At 45.4% G+C, this 17,581-nt stretch overlaps 1 protein-coding gene across 1 annotated transcript in view; it reads right to left on the bottom strand.

Moving 5' to 3' along the window:
* Positions 1-17,581, bottom strand: part of fam172a (family with sequence similarity 172 member A) — an 820,821-nt gene that overhangs the window by 465,268 nt on the left and 337,972 nt on the right. The window contains 1 exon segment of the mRNA XM_038805269.1: positions 7,198-7,416. Coding sequence (XP_038661197.1) covers positions 7,198-7,416 — 219 coding nt within the window.

Raw genomic sequence — 17,581 nt, 5'->3', positions numbered from 1 at the left:
GTCTACACTTAACAAAGTCTGTCTGGTCTTCTGCGACCACCTCTAGTACATAGTTTTCTAGTCTCTTGGCCAGGACTTGTGCGAATATTTTTGTGTCCACATTGAGCAGCGAGATGGGTCCGCATTCCGCTGGGTCTTTGTTTTTTTGGGTTATCAGCAATATGGTGTTAGCATTGGAGGCAGGGTGCCACTCGCTAGTGAGTCTACGAACATCTCCCGCAGGTGGGGGGCGAGTGCTTTTGTCCACGGGGAACCCATTGTGTCCCAGCACCTTATCGTCTGCATGGAGTTAATGTTCTCCGTGACCTCTCCTAGTCATAGTGGTGCTTACAGCTCCCTCCGATTGTTGTCCCCCACGACTGGCATATCCAGTCCATTGAGGAACCGTTTCATCCCCAAGTTCCCGTTGGGCGGCTCGGAGGTGTACAGTCCCCAGTAAAAGGCCTCGAATACTTTGTTAACCTTTTTTGTTTTGGCTACCAGTCTGCCTCTGCTTTCCTTTACCTGGGCTATTGCCCTCATGGCTGCCTGCTTTCTCAGCTGGTGCACCATCAGGCATTAGCCTTGTCACCAGGATCATAAAAGGTCACCCATTCCTGGCTGAATTGATGCACTGCTTTCCCGGTGGGCAGCAGGTTAAAGTCCATTTGTAGCTTTTTCCTCTCCGCTAGAAGCTCGACGGTCGGGCCTAAGAGTACCCTCTGTCGACCTCCACTATGGAGCCTCAGTTGCTGCCTAAACAGCCTCTCTTCCCTGCCTCTCCGAGCCTTGGATGCAATAATTTCTCTCCTAATCACAGCCTTCAGTGTCTCCCAGAACATGGAAGGTGAGACTTCCCCGCTTATGGCCTGTGATGGTTTCTGGAGAAGACCTTGTCGGCCAAGAGGGTCATATCCAACCTCCATGTGGGGCGTTGGGCATGGCCCGTCTCCAACCTCACATCCATGGAATCGCCGAGTATTCTGCTCTGACTATTTCTGGAAGCACCGATTTTCCCCATACAAAGAAGTCGATGAGCGCGTAAACTTTGTACTGGTGGGAAAAAAGGAGAATTCATTCTCACCTAGGTGTATGAACTGCATGGGTCCGACTGGTCTATCAACGCTCCCAGTTCCTTTGGGGCCCCCCCCCCCCAAGTTCCTCAGGATCCCCTCGCCCCCCCCCCCCCCCATGACCAATCGGTACGTGTCTATGTAGGTGATTTCCTCCATGGTCTTCTTCATAAATTCCGTGTCATTCCAGTTGAGCACTTACATGTTCATCAGAACTACCAGCACATCGTCTAGATCACCATTGAGAATGACGGTCCGTCCCCCTTGGTCCGTAACTGGCTTTGTTGCCGTAAACCCCGACCTCTTTATCTAGGCCTCCAGGGCGACAATTCGGTTGCTCTTGTCCATCGATGGCTTTTTGTGTTTCTGTATAATTTCCCTTGGTCTTCCAGCCTTCTTCATTAAGCTGCCGAGTGCCATCTGCATGGCGACCAGCTCCTCTGCAACTGCCACCATGACTGCCGTTTGAATCTCAGCCTTAATCTCGTCCTTCATCATGGTTAGTCTTTTAGTTAGGAATGTCTTCCAACACTTCCTGGGGGGGGGGGGGTGAGCCCACTGTCCGGGTCGCCAATCTCCCTCTCTCGCGGGTGACCGGGGACCCCTCGTCTCGTGGGTCCATTCGGGCTACTGCTTCCTGGCATTATTGCCCTCCCTGTTGTCTTTGTGGTTGAGGGGATGAATGAGTCCGATTTTCCAGGCTAAATTCGGCCCAAAGTGCCTATTTTACTGATTTCTGGAGGGGAGCCACATGATGTGCAAATGCTCAGCACAACCCCGTAACATAAGGTCTTGGAGCTGCACTCATGCAGGCAAGTGGGAAGAATAATGTTACAACCACTGGGCTAGCGCATGGTCAATTGCAGCCCCACTTGACCCGGAGTCGCAACACAGTGAAATTAGATTTTATATTAATAACTGTGGCTTTGGTTGAGTTAAATTGACTATAGTCACCAGGTTTGTAAAAATTAAACACAAGTATCCTTTTTATTATTAACAGCAATTGTAATTAAATAGGCAAAAAAATCTAACTGGCTATTTACTATCTGGTTCCCAACATCCGCCTTTCTAACTCCCCCCACTTTCTACACACACACAGAAAACAACAGAGGAAAAAGGATGATTGAGAGAGGAAAAGAAAATATAATAAAATAAAAGGATAACAATCTTGGATTCAGATGGATATCTTGCAGTTAGTTTCTTTGTCAAGGTTAAGCCTTCAGTTGGGTACTTTCTTTTCCTTTAGCTTGTAATTATCATCACTGCAGACTCGTGCAGCTTATTTTCCTTGGAGGATCTAGAAGTTTCTGGCACGGTTATCTACTTTTTCTGTAGATACAGGATTATTTCAAGTTTACACCACAGATGTTCCAGGCACTCACTGGTTTGAGGTCAATAAAGCAGTTATTTCAACAAGCGAGAAAGAGCATGTTCCTCTCCTTCCAAGGTCTAAACATTTCTGCCAAGTTCTCTCAGAAAGCTTTATGCAGGAAACAATCATGGACCTTGGTCAGGCAGAACACTGTACCTGGTCAACCCACAAGCCGGCAGCCAATAAACCAACCCGACTTCCTCCAAAGCTGGTTCTAAGATTCACTCGTCGCCGATGAGTCTGACTTCTCCTTTCCAAAACAAGACCTGGGAACACAATGTCCTGACAAACAGGCTGCTTCAGCTTGAATCCTCTGCTTAAAGGCACATTCCGATTATAGGACCACGGACCAAAATTAATAAAAGAAAAAAAATGGGAGCAAAGGAAATAAACTGGAAGAACTCTTACATCATCAACATTGCTGACTAGTTTTTTGCACATGGTGGACAGGCTTCAGGGAGTCATGAGGCGAATTACAGTCAGATTATTTAAATGGCTGGACCAGTTATGTTTCTGGCCAATGGTGATTCTCAGAATAATGAAGGTGGAGGCCTTAGTGATGGTAATAACATTAAACATCAAGATGATTAGATTCGCTCTTGGAGATAGTCATTGTCACACAGTATTGGCTGACTGTATTAATTAGAAATTTATTTTCCCAAATGTTCATCAAAAATGTTTACCTGTGGGCTCTAGTCATCATCACTGCTTTTCATTGAAGACTACTTGTGACAATAAGCTATTATTATTACTATTATTATTCCAATACTTCCAGTCAATGACTTTAGAGGATTAAGTCAGCAACAATAATGGCCTCACAAACATCCTTATGGGGTCAAGAGGTAATTTACAGATCATCACTGCTTCATTACAATATTGAATGTAAAACATGGTTTCGCAACAGAGTGAATCACATGCCAAACAAATAGAACATAGAACATTACAGCGCAGTGCAGGCCCTTCGGCCCTCGATGTTGCACCGTCCTGTGAAACCCCTCTAAAGTCCCTCTACACTATTCCCTTATCGTCCATATGCCTATCCAATGACCATTTGAATGTGTTTAGTGTTAGCGAGTTCACTACTGTTGCAGGCAGGGCATTCCATGCCCTTACTTCTCTGAGTAAAGAATCTACGTCTGACATCTGTCCTATATCTATCTCCCCTCAATTTACGTCTGACATCTGTCCTATATCTATCTCCCATCAATTTAAAGCTATGTCCCCTCGTGGTGGACATCACCATCCGAGGAAAAAGGCTCTCAATGTCCACCCTATCTAATCCTCTGATCATCTTGTATGCCTCAATTAGGTCACCTCTTAACCTTCTTCTCTCTAACGAAAATAGCCTCAAGTCCTTCAGCCTTTCCTCATAAGATCTTCCCTCCATACCAGACAACATCCTTGTAAATCTCCTCTGTACCCTTTCCAATACTTCCACATCCTTCCTATAATGTGGCGACCAGAACTGCATGCAATACTCCAAATGCGGCCGCACCAGAGTTTTGTACAACTGCAACATGACCTCATGGCTCCGAAACTCAATTCCTCTACCAATAAAAGCTAACACACCGTATGCCTTCTTAACAACCCTCTCAACCTGGGTGGCAACTTTCAGGGATCTATGGACATGGACACCGAGATCTCTCTGCTCGTCCACACTACCAAGAATCTTACCATTAGCCCAGTATTCTGTCTTCCTGTTATTCCTTCCAAAATGAATCACCTCACACTTTTCTGCATTAAACTCCATTTGCCACCTGTCAGCCCAGCTCTGCAGCTTATCTATGTCCCTCTGTAACTTGTCAAAGTTAACCAACTATGGTTCCCCCCCCCCCCCCCCCACTCTTTGATGTTCAACTCTCAACTCTCTTCTTTTCTTGTTCGTCCTTCGAGGCAAAGATGCCGATGTTGAACATCTGGAGTATTTGGTAGGGTTATGGGAGATACCTCTGTGACTGCTGAGGCCGATCTGCATGGAGAAGGTTCTGCTACAAATAGAACAGGGTAGTGCAGACGATTGAGTTATGGACTAATTGTTGGCTTGAGATTTCCTCCCCGTGCATTTTCTCTCTACCCCTAATTTTGAAGGAAGCCACACCATTATTTGTTTGATTGTGTCAGATGCAGCAATCCGGGGCGAGTTTCATCCAAGACTCAAGGTCAAAACTCCCAAGTGAAACCTTCCTTGTGATGCTTCCTTTGGATGCTATGAAGCACACTCCAGACTCAAGTCCTCCATAAAAAGTTTGCTTTGGTTAGTGTCAAGCCTTCTTGCTCCGCGGCCAGCACAATTCAGTTATGATTGTCTCGATATGGTGTGAATGCTTTGCATACCTGCTCATCTCAGTCTGGTATTTCATCCTGCCACCTGATCTCCAGAAATTACTGAAGGCAGTCAAGTGAGAGTGGTTGAGCATTTCGGTATGATGTTGGTAAACAGCAAATGTCTTGCATGTGTGGAGTAGAGTGGCCAGGACTATTGCTCTATAAGCTTTCAGTTTGATAGGCAGACTTGCTCCTGTTCATTCCCAGGCTGATGTACATAATTTGACGATTTGACAATTCCTGCATGTGTCTTTTGGTCAATATAAATTAGGTTGCCGCATTCCCGCAGTTGTACCGATCGTGGGACAAGCACCCAACAGTTGCTTTTTGAACAAGGAAATTAAGCTGTGGGCAGTCCTCCAGCCACTAGCAGCAGCAGTGAGCAGGTCATGTGCCCTACATGTACACTTTTGGTGCCAAATCACGGATGCAAGCTTCTTCAATTTTCTAGCTGCTGGCAAGAAAGGCAAGAGGGCTGAGAAGCTAAATTGTTTGCTCACAAGAGACACTTATAGGCAGTGTACCTACTGGCTAGGATCTCACAACTCAGTCTACTGGACAGAGCAGCTCAGGAGATCCCAGGGCAGGACAAAGCAGTGCAGTGTTAGCTCTGTACAGAGCTCCAGGGCCTTTGGTTAACAGCCTACAAAGAAGAAACTTAGTTCAGAAACAAAGCAGTATAAAAATGATTTCTTAAGGTATGGTTTTGTCAATTGTGACAATGCAAATAAAGAAAAACCCATGTGTGTTATATACAGGTAAGTACTGGCAAATGAGAGAAGTTTCAGATTTTGAAAGCGAAGTGGTGGGTGAAAAAACCCTTTGGAGGTTTTGACCCCAGAGTCAGTTATTAACTTACAGCTGACTCGAAACAAAAAGGCTATGCTGCTGTACCTGGCCTGTGACAGCACATTAAAAACACACAAAATCTTATGAGGCTTTCAGAAATCTGGAGTAGAATCTCCCAGCAGAATCCAGTGCTGAGTAAAACAAGCATTTTGTTGCTATTGCCCGTCACTACAACCTACATATGTGAGGTTGGATTTTTAAGACTTTCTGGCTGAAGTCTGCACTTGATATGTGCATTGTCCTTTCCTCCTGTGAACCTGATTGGTGTGAGATCATGAGGGCCAAGCAGACTCTCTTTTCGCATTAAAGGTAAGCAAAGGTAACATGTGTCATGAAGGCCAGCCGATGTGGGTCACGAAAGTGGGTCCCAGGAAAAAAATGTTTGAAAAACACTGGTTTAAGCTATACTAAATTGCACTACTTCATTCTATTTCTATGACTCTAAACTTTAATTTAGTTACGGTATTAACCCTTCAATTCAACTAAACTTTCCTTTTACATAGTGAAACATAGAAAATAGGTTTGTGATAGTTCTAAAAATATAAATACAAAATTAAATTTGTACAATTATCATACCTCACAATTACTTTTCTCAAATAAACAATATTTCCTTGTTCCTAGGTACCCACTCTTTCTCTGAGCATGACAATGTTGATTTCTAAGATCATGTTCCAAAATATATGAAATAACTGAATTGACATGTTGAATGTGTTTTAATGCAAGGGGCATATATAGCAACCATCGGTTTGGTATCAAGTTTTCAATCAACTTTTAAGATTGTGCAGAAATTTTCACAGGTGCGACGTGAACTCTGGATTCTAATAAGCACCTTTTGGTATTACCTCAACCTAGAAACAATGTATAATGCATTGTATAGACGCTCGGCACCAGCTAATGTCAAAGTCTGAATAATATTGTCTCTGCCCCCTGCAGAAATGGAGAACTGTGGGCAGCACTGTTATAACGATCTCATGCTGTTAGCATTACAAAGTGTAAGGGTGCACTGAATAAGTGATGGGGTAGAGCAAGGAATAGCACTTGCTCATTATATCACACCACTACTATTCTACCATAAATATTTATTGAGATATTAATAATTTTCCCTTTGTTGTGCTGTAGTTTCACTACTGAACCTCTTTTAGAATTGTTGCACAACAGGTTTCCTGACCTGTGCAAAACCATGCTGATGCAAGTGAGCTACACGATGTAATTTATTTCAATTACAACAACTTTCAATTACAAAGTAAATCTACTGTACAAATAACATTTCTTTTTCTGCATGTGTTGAGAAAGATAAATCCTTCAACTGTGCATCAGGTTATTGCACATAGAATTTTGAAACCAATGTGATTGCAATGAATGAAATGTAAAGTTTAAAATGTCTATGAAAATATATATAATATATATTGTAATATATTTTCAAGAGTTCATGTTAAACTTTAGACTAATAGTGAGAAATTGGATATTGAGCCAGTGATTCATCAAGCTGGCAATTGTTGTTATTGGAGCTTTGTAAATGTACATAAACATTAATTAACTGGTCAACATAATCAGATTGCTACAGTAATTTACTATTACTGAAAAGTACCAGATACTAACCCGAATGAGAATGTGTTTTGTCTCTTTTTCTTTTTGAGGATTTCGGTATTTCTCATAAAAGTCACGCCGTTTGTTTGTCTCTTTCTGACAGTCATCCTTCTTCTCTTTCTTTTCTGCTGGCTCGTCTGTGTCATTTGGTGGTGGCTGCTCTTGTTTCTTTGATTTCTCCACTTCTACGTAGTTTTCATTGGTGTTTAGAACAATCACTCCATACCCCTCCTGTTTTAAAATGACACAAGGAAGAACAAGGTCACATTTTACAGAATTGAGCTGTGAGGGTTTTTAATCCTCTTGCCATCAGAAAAATGCAAAAAATAATCTGCGTATACGATGTTGACATTTTCAGTTTTTATAAAAATATTTAATCCTTCATTATATTGTTCTTTCAGTTACAGAAGGACATTAATTTATAAACCACTAGATCAGGGCCTCAGGAAATCACAAAGTACTTTATTATTAACAGAAAACTTTTGATCTATCATCACTGGTGTCACTTTTAATATATTGTCCTATTCAGGAAAATAAATGTTATTTCTACAAATGTGACAAACAATTTGCACTCAGCAAGGTCACACACATAATAACTGAACCAAAAGTAACAAAATCATGTGTTTTTTTATGGTGTTGGTTGAAATACTGGTCAAGACACCAGGAAAATATATTAATAAAACCATTGAATCTTTTACATCCACCGGAGCAAGCAAACAGGGCCGCTGTTAACATCTCACCTGACTACTAATACTTGCTGTTCTGTTTACATATTTTTTACATCAAAAGTGAATTCATGTAAATAGAAAAGCTGGAAATAACGCATCTAATTAACCAATACAAAACAAATGAACATTCTGAACATGTCATGTCACCAATTTACAGAACTAAATTACACTTTATTCAATTATTTTGGTACAAAACCAAGTTTTGATGAGAAATCCAGGATTTGAAGTAAATGGAAAGAAAAATCAGATATTGTGTGTAATTGGTGGCGAATAAAATACCTTCTGCTTTCCTCCCCTAGCAAAGTTGAAAGTTGCACCCAATACTTCAGTAGTGCAATCATCAAATTAGCAAAGCAATACTAACAGTTTAAGATTCTCAATACAATAATGGTAGTGGCAGTAGGAATGCAAAAACTGTGACATGCAGCAATTTGGTCAACAGGTCGATTTTTCATTTTATCTGCAGATGTCCTAAAATGATTACACTTGGTCAAGCCAAGAATGCCGTTTTCTTTCAAAGTATTGGGAAACACGCTCTAAAAGCAGTTGCCACTTACATAAAATCACGTGTCATACAGTCTTCTGGCTGAGAGTTGGTATTGGAAGTCCAACTAAATGACCAACAACAGCAAAGACAATACATCAATTTCAGATTTTGCTACGGCAAAGCAAGTTGGAGGCGTTGCACTGCAAAATGGACTGGGGCAAACTTTTCACGTGCTCTATCAACCTGACGGACAAGTGCACTTTGTAAGGTTTGCGCTGTAACACGTCACACTAGAAAATCATTTTAATGATTATGTTGTTTTTGTAATAAAAATTTATTTTTCATTGTAACCTAACTATACAATCAGAATTATTTAAGTCTGCCAAGGTGGCAGTTTTTGATGTTCTCATTGACATTCTGTGGTGACATACATTTATCCAGTCCTGCTTTACAATATCCAGCACTGAAAGTAAGTTTCCTAGATTTTATAAAGAAACAAACATGCATTCCATAACAAAACTGCAAAAGGTCACCTACAAGGAGGTAAAAAATCTCATGAACATGACAATTTTAAAGATATAGCTGCTTCTACATTTATCTTATAATTTTCATTATACAGTTAATTAACAATTTGCAATCTACAATTTTATTTGTATTACTAATTAAAATACTATAAGCTGCATGCAATGATTTTAATTATCTTGGGTTCATTAATGCGGAAGCTGAAATCCCAAGCAGATAATTCAAAACTGTGTCTTCTTTTAATAAATCATGAGATGTACAGTTCTTCGTATGGTAGTAACAATTTCATTTACCAGTGAGGCTTCATCTTTGAAAGCTCTCTTTATCCATGCACAGATAGAGAAGTGATTCGGGAAAAAGCAATTAGCAAGATTTTTTTTTTCCATATCCAATTGACTAACAAACTTTATTTGCAAGATGATCCTGCACTCACCCAGGGCCTAGTCTAACTTTTCATAATCTTGCAAGATGTCTTTCAGAATTGTGTTATACCCGCCCCTCCCACCAAAGCAGAGTAAAAAGACTAAGTTGCAGTCTAGTGCACAGTCTGAAATGGCAGCTTTCAGTCCACTGCCCTTTGTATAAGCAAGCGGTCAGAAAGGTCACAACAGGCCATGAAGAAAATTATCTTGATACAAAGTGTTCTGCCATGGGTAAGTGCTCTTTTGTCAGCATGTCTCACATCCACCCACCCTGTGAGTAAATCTGAGTAGTTTCAATGTTATGTTCTGGAATGTAGCTAGCACATTCTATCATCCCCACACAACGGAAACACACAAGGATAATTTAACAGTGAATCTAATTCTAATTATCTACAATCATCCATCAGAAAGTTTTTGTTCATTTACTAAATATCTGTTGGCCTGCATAATTCAAATGCACGTTGGGACAGTAACCATATTACATGCATATGGCTATTAAAAAGAGTTACATGCCATTGGCAACATTATTTAAACTTATGTTTGGCATTTAAAAATCTATCTGGCAGTCATGTAATCATCTGTTGCAGCTTCATGAAATGATGAAATTCTACAAGTTATATTTCACCCACTGAGAAGAGGTGGGGGAAAGTTACAACAAAATAAACTTTGTCCCTCAGGGATCTCCTGGAGAACTAAAACTTTGATCGTTTAGCACCACTTCAAAACAATGTTATACAAATTTTCAATTTATCGGGCCAAACACCATGGGCCACTACCTGCTCAGCCCACATGGGTTTTTTCAATGAGGGAACCCAAAGGGTTTTCACAGGTATTAACAGGTGACACTGTCTTCTTCAAGGGGTTGATGTAGTTAACAGAGCACCATTACGGACAAATACTTAGCCTGAAGTACCGAAAAGGGTTTTCATGTAGAAAATAGCACAATACAATGATGAAGTGGGTGAAAATATTCTGAGACAAAAAAATTTGTAATCATCTGATCAGACTTCACCACCACAGAAGTGAAAATGACTACTCTTGATATTCATTTTTAATACCACAACCATCTAACAATCTGAGATTGTAATCTGAGGGCAGCACAGCAGTACAAGTGGGTAGCATTGTGGCTTCACAGCGCCAGGGTCCCAGGTTCGATTCCCTGCTGGGTCACTGTCCATGCGGAGTCTGCACGTTCTCCCCGTGTGTGCGTGGGTTTCCTCCGGGTGCTCCAGTTTCCTCGCACAGTCCAAAGACGTGCAGATTAGGTGGATTGGCCATGATAAATTGCCCTTAGTGACCAAAAAGGTTAGGAGGGCTTATGTGGATCGGTGCAGACTCAGTGGGCCGAATGGCCTCCTTCTGCACTGTATGTTCTTTGTTCTATATTTCACCATTTGGTAGTACAGAACCAGAATATTGCTGAAAAAAAGAGATACTACCGAAGCTTCTCGGCACGGAAAAGTGGCCAGCCTATCCTGGTAAGGTATCTCAAATATTTGAGCCACAGATGAAGCTAGTCATTGCACACTATCACTGTGCAGTAGCAACACTACTAACAGATGCTGCCACAGAGCCAAAAAAATACATTCTGCTTATTACTCAAATGAGTAATGTGGTATGTGAATTTCAGTGCCAATGTGATGCTGGGTATGGAGGCTGTATATCCCAAAGACTAGCAGATCACATCAAACAGCACATTCCTTTGTCTGTTCGCGACAGGCAAAGTACTGACCATACCACTCAGTCCATGCTTGCAAAACTCAAAAACTGTGTCAATCATTACATGTGATTCTGCGATTGTACAACACTTGCTAAATTATCCTCAGTCTGCTAGTAATTACACTAACAACCAATTTAAGATCATCAGCCTTGCTCACAGCGCAGCTCACTTATGCATACTACAAGCCACATCTATTCACACATGAGGCCCTGTTCATTCAGACAGAGGAAACATGCCCATGCATTGTGCCTTTTCCAAATGAACAAAAAAGGTTGGTGACAGCCAATCCCTGATTCATTCCCAATGGCAATGCCTTGACCCATCAGAGTCAACCTGCCTGGACTTCCGGTGGCGGCTTTGAGGGAGTAGGTTGCACATTTGGTGGCTCCCGTTTGGGTCAGACTTTTGGACCTTTCCCCCCGACTTTTTTGCGCTTTTGAGCGCGGATCTGGAAAGCAATAGTATTCAGGCACAGGACCCATACAGAATTGTATGGACCTAAGAAGCCGGAGGGACCGTAAACAGCAGAAGAATTGGTCGAGTAAGGGCACAGTGGAGGCTGTAAGGACCAGCATGGCTGGTGTTCAGAGCAAGGAGCAGACAGCCCAGCCCACAATGGAGCTGCTGCTGCAGACTATGCAGGACGGTTTTTTGGCTCTGAAGCGTGACAACTTGGAGCAGCTACAGAAGTCGATTGACTGGTTGGAAAAAGGCTGGATGATCAGGCTGAGAAGCTCCAGCAGTTGGAGAAGTCAGTGGGGGAGCAGGCTGATTTTCATACGGTGGCGGATGTGGAGATTCGGAGGCTAAGGGACCAGCAAAAAGCGCTTCTCGAAAGGCTGGAAGATCTGGACAACAGATCTCGCCTGCAGAACGGGAGAATCGTACGCTTCCCGGAGGAGGCAGACGGGCTGGACGCTGCCACATATGTAGAGGATATGTTTCAGAAGTTGATGGGGAACGAGATGTTCCCGCGCCCACCGGTGATGGACAGGGCACACAGAGTGCAGGTGAGGCAGCCGTGATGAGGCGGTCCCCCACGAGCGATGGTGTATGCTTTCACAGGTACCTGGACAAGGAACGGGTGCTGCAATGGGCAAAGAGCACACAAAGCTGTCCTTGGGACAATACCACCCTGCGTGTTTTTCAAGATTTGAGCGCTGAGGTGGCCAGGAGGAGGGGAGGCTACAGGCAGGTGAAGGAGATACTGTATAAAAACAAGGTAGAATTCGGGATGCTTTTTCCGGCGTGACTGTGGGTTACGTATGAGGGTCAGCAGCACTATTTCGAGGAACCCAAAGAGGCAATTGACTTCATTAAGAAGCAAGGGCTGGCCCTGAGCTGAGGATGTTTGGACTGATGTTAGAACTTTTAAGTATATGTTGTGTCTCCCGTTTTGAAAATTGCCTGTATGTTTGGGTCCGTTTTTGTCGTTTATTTTTTCGACCTTTTTAGGGTGTTAGAAGGTGGTAGGGATGTGTTTCGTTTGCGTGCTTTTTGCGTCGTTCACCTGAATGTTTCCTTTTTGGGCTCTTTGATTACTTGGAGTCTGGCTGGGAGGAGAATAATAAAGAAAAACAGTTAAAAGGGTTGGGTTAAGATGAATGCTTCAGGGGAACATTGCGCAATCTTTTTCTGTGTCCGTATGGGAAGGACTGAGAGTGCCTGTTATTCCTTATCTTTTTTTTTCTTGTTTAACTTGAATTGTGCTATTGTGGGGTTGTTTATGACTTCTGTAGAGTGTTTGCTTAAGTAGGGCTGATCTGGAGAAGTGGTGTGGATAGGTCGGGGGAGGGGTGTCTGGGAACAATGGGTGGGAGATGTGTGGCGCCGAGGTTAAGAGCCCTCGGCTAGCTGAATGGGGCTAGTCAACGGAAGGTGAGATGGGGGGTGTGCATATATTTAGATTAGAGCAGGGGTTAGGTGACAGGATGGTGTTGCTGGGGGGGGGGGGGGGGGGGGGAGTCATTTTGCTGATGCAGATGGTACTGGGCATGGCAACAGTGAGGAGGTCATGGATGGAGCCAGCCAGGAGGCGGGCCAGATGAAGCGTGACACATGGCTGGGGGAGCTGGCCAAGGAAAGGGTATGGCTGCTCAGCAAATGGGGGGTGGGGGCGAAGTGCCCCCCAACCAGGCTGATCACCTGGAATGTTAGAGGGTTAAACGGCTCAGTGAAGAGGGCGCATGTGTTTGCGCATCTGTGGGTTCTGAAGGCGGACATAGTCTTGTTGCAGGAGACGCACCTGAAAGTGGCACATCAGGTTAGGTTAAGGAAGGGCTGGGTCAGTCAGGTCTTTCATTCGGGGCTTAATTCTAAGGCGAGGGGGGTTGCGATCCTGATTAATAAATGGGTACAATTTGAGGCAGAGGGCACAGTCGTGGATGGGGGTGGCAGGTTTGTTATGGTGAGGGGCAAGCTCGAAGGGGTGAGAGTAGTCCTGGTCAGCGTATAGGCCCTTAATTGAGACGATGTGGACTTTATTAGGAGGATGCTAGGGAAGATCCCCGACTTGGACTGGCGTAAGCTGACCATGGGCGGGGACTTTAATATAGTCCTGGACCGGTCATGTTCAAGAACGGGCAGGTTGCCAGCGATGGCAAAGGAATTAAGACAGTTTATGGAGCAAACGGGGGCAGCAGATCCGTGGAGATTTAGCCGGCCGACGGAGAGGGAGTTCTCGTACTACTCCCATGTCCACAAGGTGTATTCCCGAATTGACTACTTTGTTGCGAGTAGGGACCTGCTGGCCGGAATGGTGGGGGCAGAATATTCGGCAATTGCCATATCGGACCATGCTCCGCACTGGGTTGACCTGCAGTTTTCTAAGGACAGCTTTCAGCGCCCACCATGGAGGCTGGAAGTTGGATTACTCGCAGACAAGGCGGTGTGTGAGAGGCTGAGGAAATGCATGTAGAATTACCTGCAGGTGAACGATACTGGAGACGTCTCGGCAGCGGTGCTCTGGGAGGCACTGGAGGCAGTGGTGAGAGGGGAGCTGATTTCAATCCGGGCGTACAGGGACAGGACAGACAGGGCAGAGGCGGACCGACTGATTAAGGAAATTCTACGGACAGACAGGAGTTACGTGGAATCCCCGAGGCCAGAGTTACTTAGGAAGCGGCAGAGGCTGCAGGCCACATTTGGGGTGCTGACTACAGGCAAGGCTGTAGAGCAGCTTAGAAAGGTAAAAGGCGCGATATATGAGCATGGGGAGGCCAGTAGAATGCTTGTGCAACAACTAAGGAAGAGGGAAGCGGCTAGGGAAATAGGGAGGGTAGTGGATGGGGAGGGTAATCTAGTGGGTGACCCGGCAGGGCTGAACAAGGTCTTTAGGGACTTTTATAGGAAGCTGTACACTTTGGAACCCCCCGGGAGACCGGGGGGGGGATGAGGTGATTCCTGGACGGACTGACCTTCCCAGGAGTGGGGAGAGGGTTGATGGACGGACTGAGGGCCCTGGTCAGGATCGAAGAGGTATTGGGGGGCCTGAAGGTCATGCAGTCGGGTAAAGCCGCGGGGCCGGACGGGTATCCGGTGGAGTTTTACAAATAATTTGCCGGGTTAGTGGGGCTGGCGCTGGTCACGGTCTTTAACGAGGCAAGAGACAGAGGGAGTTTACCCCCGACGATGTCGCAGGCCACCATCTCGCTCATTCTGAAAAGGGATAAGGACCCGGAGGCTTGTGGGTCATATAGGCCGATCTCTTTGATCAAGGTAGACGCCAAGTTACTGGCCAAGATCCTGGCAACCAGAATTGAGGACTGTGTACCGGATGTAATTGTGGAGGACCAAACCGGGTTTGTAAAGGGGAGGCAGCTGGCAGCCAACCTAAGAAGGCTGCTCAATGTGATTATGATGCCCCCGGAGAGTACGTAGGTCGAGGTAGTGGTAGCCATGGATGCTGAAAAGGCTATTGACCGGGTCGAGTGGGAGTATCTGTGGGAGGTACTAGGACGGTTCGGGTTCGGGGCGGGGTTCATCGACTGGGTTAGGCTATTATATCAGGCCCCGGAGGCGAGTGTAAGGACGAACAGGATGACATCGGACTACTTTAGACTGAGGGACAAGACAGGGCTGCCCTCTCGTCCCACTGCTGTTCGCGCTGGCCATAGAGCCTGGCTCTATTGCACTGAGAGCTTCTAGGGGCTGGACAGGGCTGGTCGGGGGGGAAGTGGAATATAGAGTCTCGTTATACGTGGATGATCTGCTGTTATATGTATCGGACCCAATGGGGGGGATGGACAGTATTATGGCAACCCAGAGGGAATTTGGCCGGTTCTCTGGATACAAACTGAACATGGCTATGAGCGAGTTGTTTGTAATTCAGGCGAGGGAGCAGGAGAGTAGGCTGAAGGGGTTGCCGTTCAGGGTAGTGGGGGAGAGTTTCCGATATTTGGGGATTCAGGTGGCATGGGACTGGGGCAAGTTGCATAAGCTCAACTTGTCCCGACTGGTGGAACGAGTGAGGGAGGAGGTCTGGAGGTGGGATGCGCTCCCGCTGTCATTGGCGGGGAGGGTTCAGACTGTTAAGATGACGATTCTCCCACAGTACTTGTTTCTTTTTCAGTGTCTCCCCATCTTTATCCCACGGTCCTTCTTTAAGAGGCAAAATAAAATTATTCAGGGATTTGTATGGGCAGGGAAGTCCCCGTGGGTGAAGAGGGTGATGCTTGAAAGGAACAGAGGAGAAGGGGGACTGGTGTTGTCGAACTTCAGCAACTATTACTGGGCAGCCAACATAGCGATGATAAGGAAATGGTTGGTGGGTGCGGGGTCGTTTTGGGAGCGGATGGAGGCTGCTTCGTTCAGGGGGACAAGCTTCGCAGCCCTGGTCACAGCGCCTCTGCCGCTTTCACCAGCACAGTACTCCACCAGCCCGATAGTGGTGGCAGCTCTTCGGATCTGGGGCCAGTGGTGGATGCATGTAGGGGAGGTAAGAGCATCAGTGTAGACCCCAATCTCCGGCAACCACCGATTTGTCCCGGGGAACATGGACTGGGGTATCAGCTGTGGAGGAGGGCAGGGATTGTGAGGATGGGGGACCTGTTCCTGGAAGGGAGCTTTCCGAGCGTGAGGGCGCTGGAGGAGAAGTTTGGGCTGGCGAGAGGGAGCGACTTTAGATACTTACAGGTGCGGGATTTTGTACGCTGACTGGTGCCGTCCTTCCCACGTCTTCCGCCGAAGGGGAGGCAGGACAGGGTAGTTTCCAGGGGAGATGGGAGAGGGTAGAGTCTCGGACGTCTACAAGGAACTAATGGAAGCGGAGGATACGCAGACCGAGGACCTGAAGCTTAAGTGGGAGGAGGTGCTCGGCGGGGGGGAGATGGAGGACGGTATCTGGGCAGAGGCCCTGAGCAGAGTAAACATGACCGCAACATGCTCCAGGCTCAGCCTGATCCAGTTTAAGGTCATGCACCGGGCCCACATGACGGTGGCCCGTATGAGTAAATTCTTCGGGCTGGAGGACAAGTGTGCTTGATGTGCCGCAGGGCCAGCTAACCATGTACACATGGTCTGGTTGTGCCATAAACTCGGGCGGTATTGGCAGGGATTCGCAGATGTCATGTCCCGGGTATTGAAACCTGGGGTGGTAATGAGCCCTGAGGTGGCAATCTTTGGGGTTTCGGAGGACCCGGGAGTCCAGGAAGAGAGAGAGGCTGATGTTCTGGCCTTTGCTTCCCTGGTAGCCTGGCGACTAATACTGTTAGCATGGAGGGACTCAAAGCCCCCGAGGGATGAGGTATGGCTATCGGACATGGCGAGCTTTCTTGGCCTGGAGAAAGTCAGTTCGCCTTGAAAGGTTCGCTATTAGGGTTCGCCTGAATGTGGCAGCCATTTATTGACTTCTTTGCAGAGGAGTAAGCGTCAGCTGGGGGGGGCTAGGGTAGAGTAGAGTAGGGGGATATTGAGGCAGGTCCTTGCGTGAACAGAGCCGTAGTTTGCACTATGTTTAATTTGTGTCTTGGCTTCTTTTTGTACTTTACAATGTCACTTTTTATATATGCCTAAAATACTTCTATAAAATTGTTAGTTTTAAAAAAAAAGTCAACCTGCCTGAATGTGAACAAAGCTTGGCAGTTAACAATTAACTGTTCACCCTCGACTCCGAGGGACTGCCGAAGAGAAAGCTCTCTGTTGCATTCTCCATGGCAACAACTCTACCAATCGGAGTCCATGTAACTTAATTGCAGTGTTAATGTAAGCCTACTTGTGACACTAATAAAGATTATCTTATATTATAATCCGCACTCTCTTATTTTTTTTATTCAATTTTTACGGGATGTGGGCTTCGCTGGTTAGGCCAGCATTTGTGACCATCCCTAATTGTCCTTGAAAAGGTGGTGGTGAGCTGCTTTCTTGAAATGTTGCAGCCCATGTGGTGTAGGTACAGCCACTGTGCCATGAGGGAGTGTGTTGCCCTTGATCTTCTAGCTGATAGTGGCCGTCACATCACACTCCTGACTTGTGCCCTGTAGGCGTGGCGTTGGGAGGTGAATTACTCACCGCAGGATTG

The sequence above is a fragment of the Scyliorhinus canicula genome, chromosome 8 (assembly GCF_902713615.1).
Source record: "Scyliorhinus canicula chromosome 8, sScyCan1.1, whole genome shotgun sequence".
NCBI classification, from domain to species: Eukaryota; Metazoa; Chordata; class Chondrichthyes; order Carcharhiniformes; family Scyliorhinidae; genus Scyliorhinus; species Scyliorhinus canicula.
This window is presented reverse-complemented; position numbering and strand designations above follow the sequence as displayed.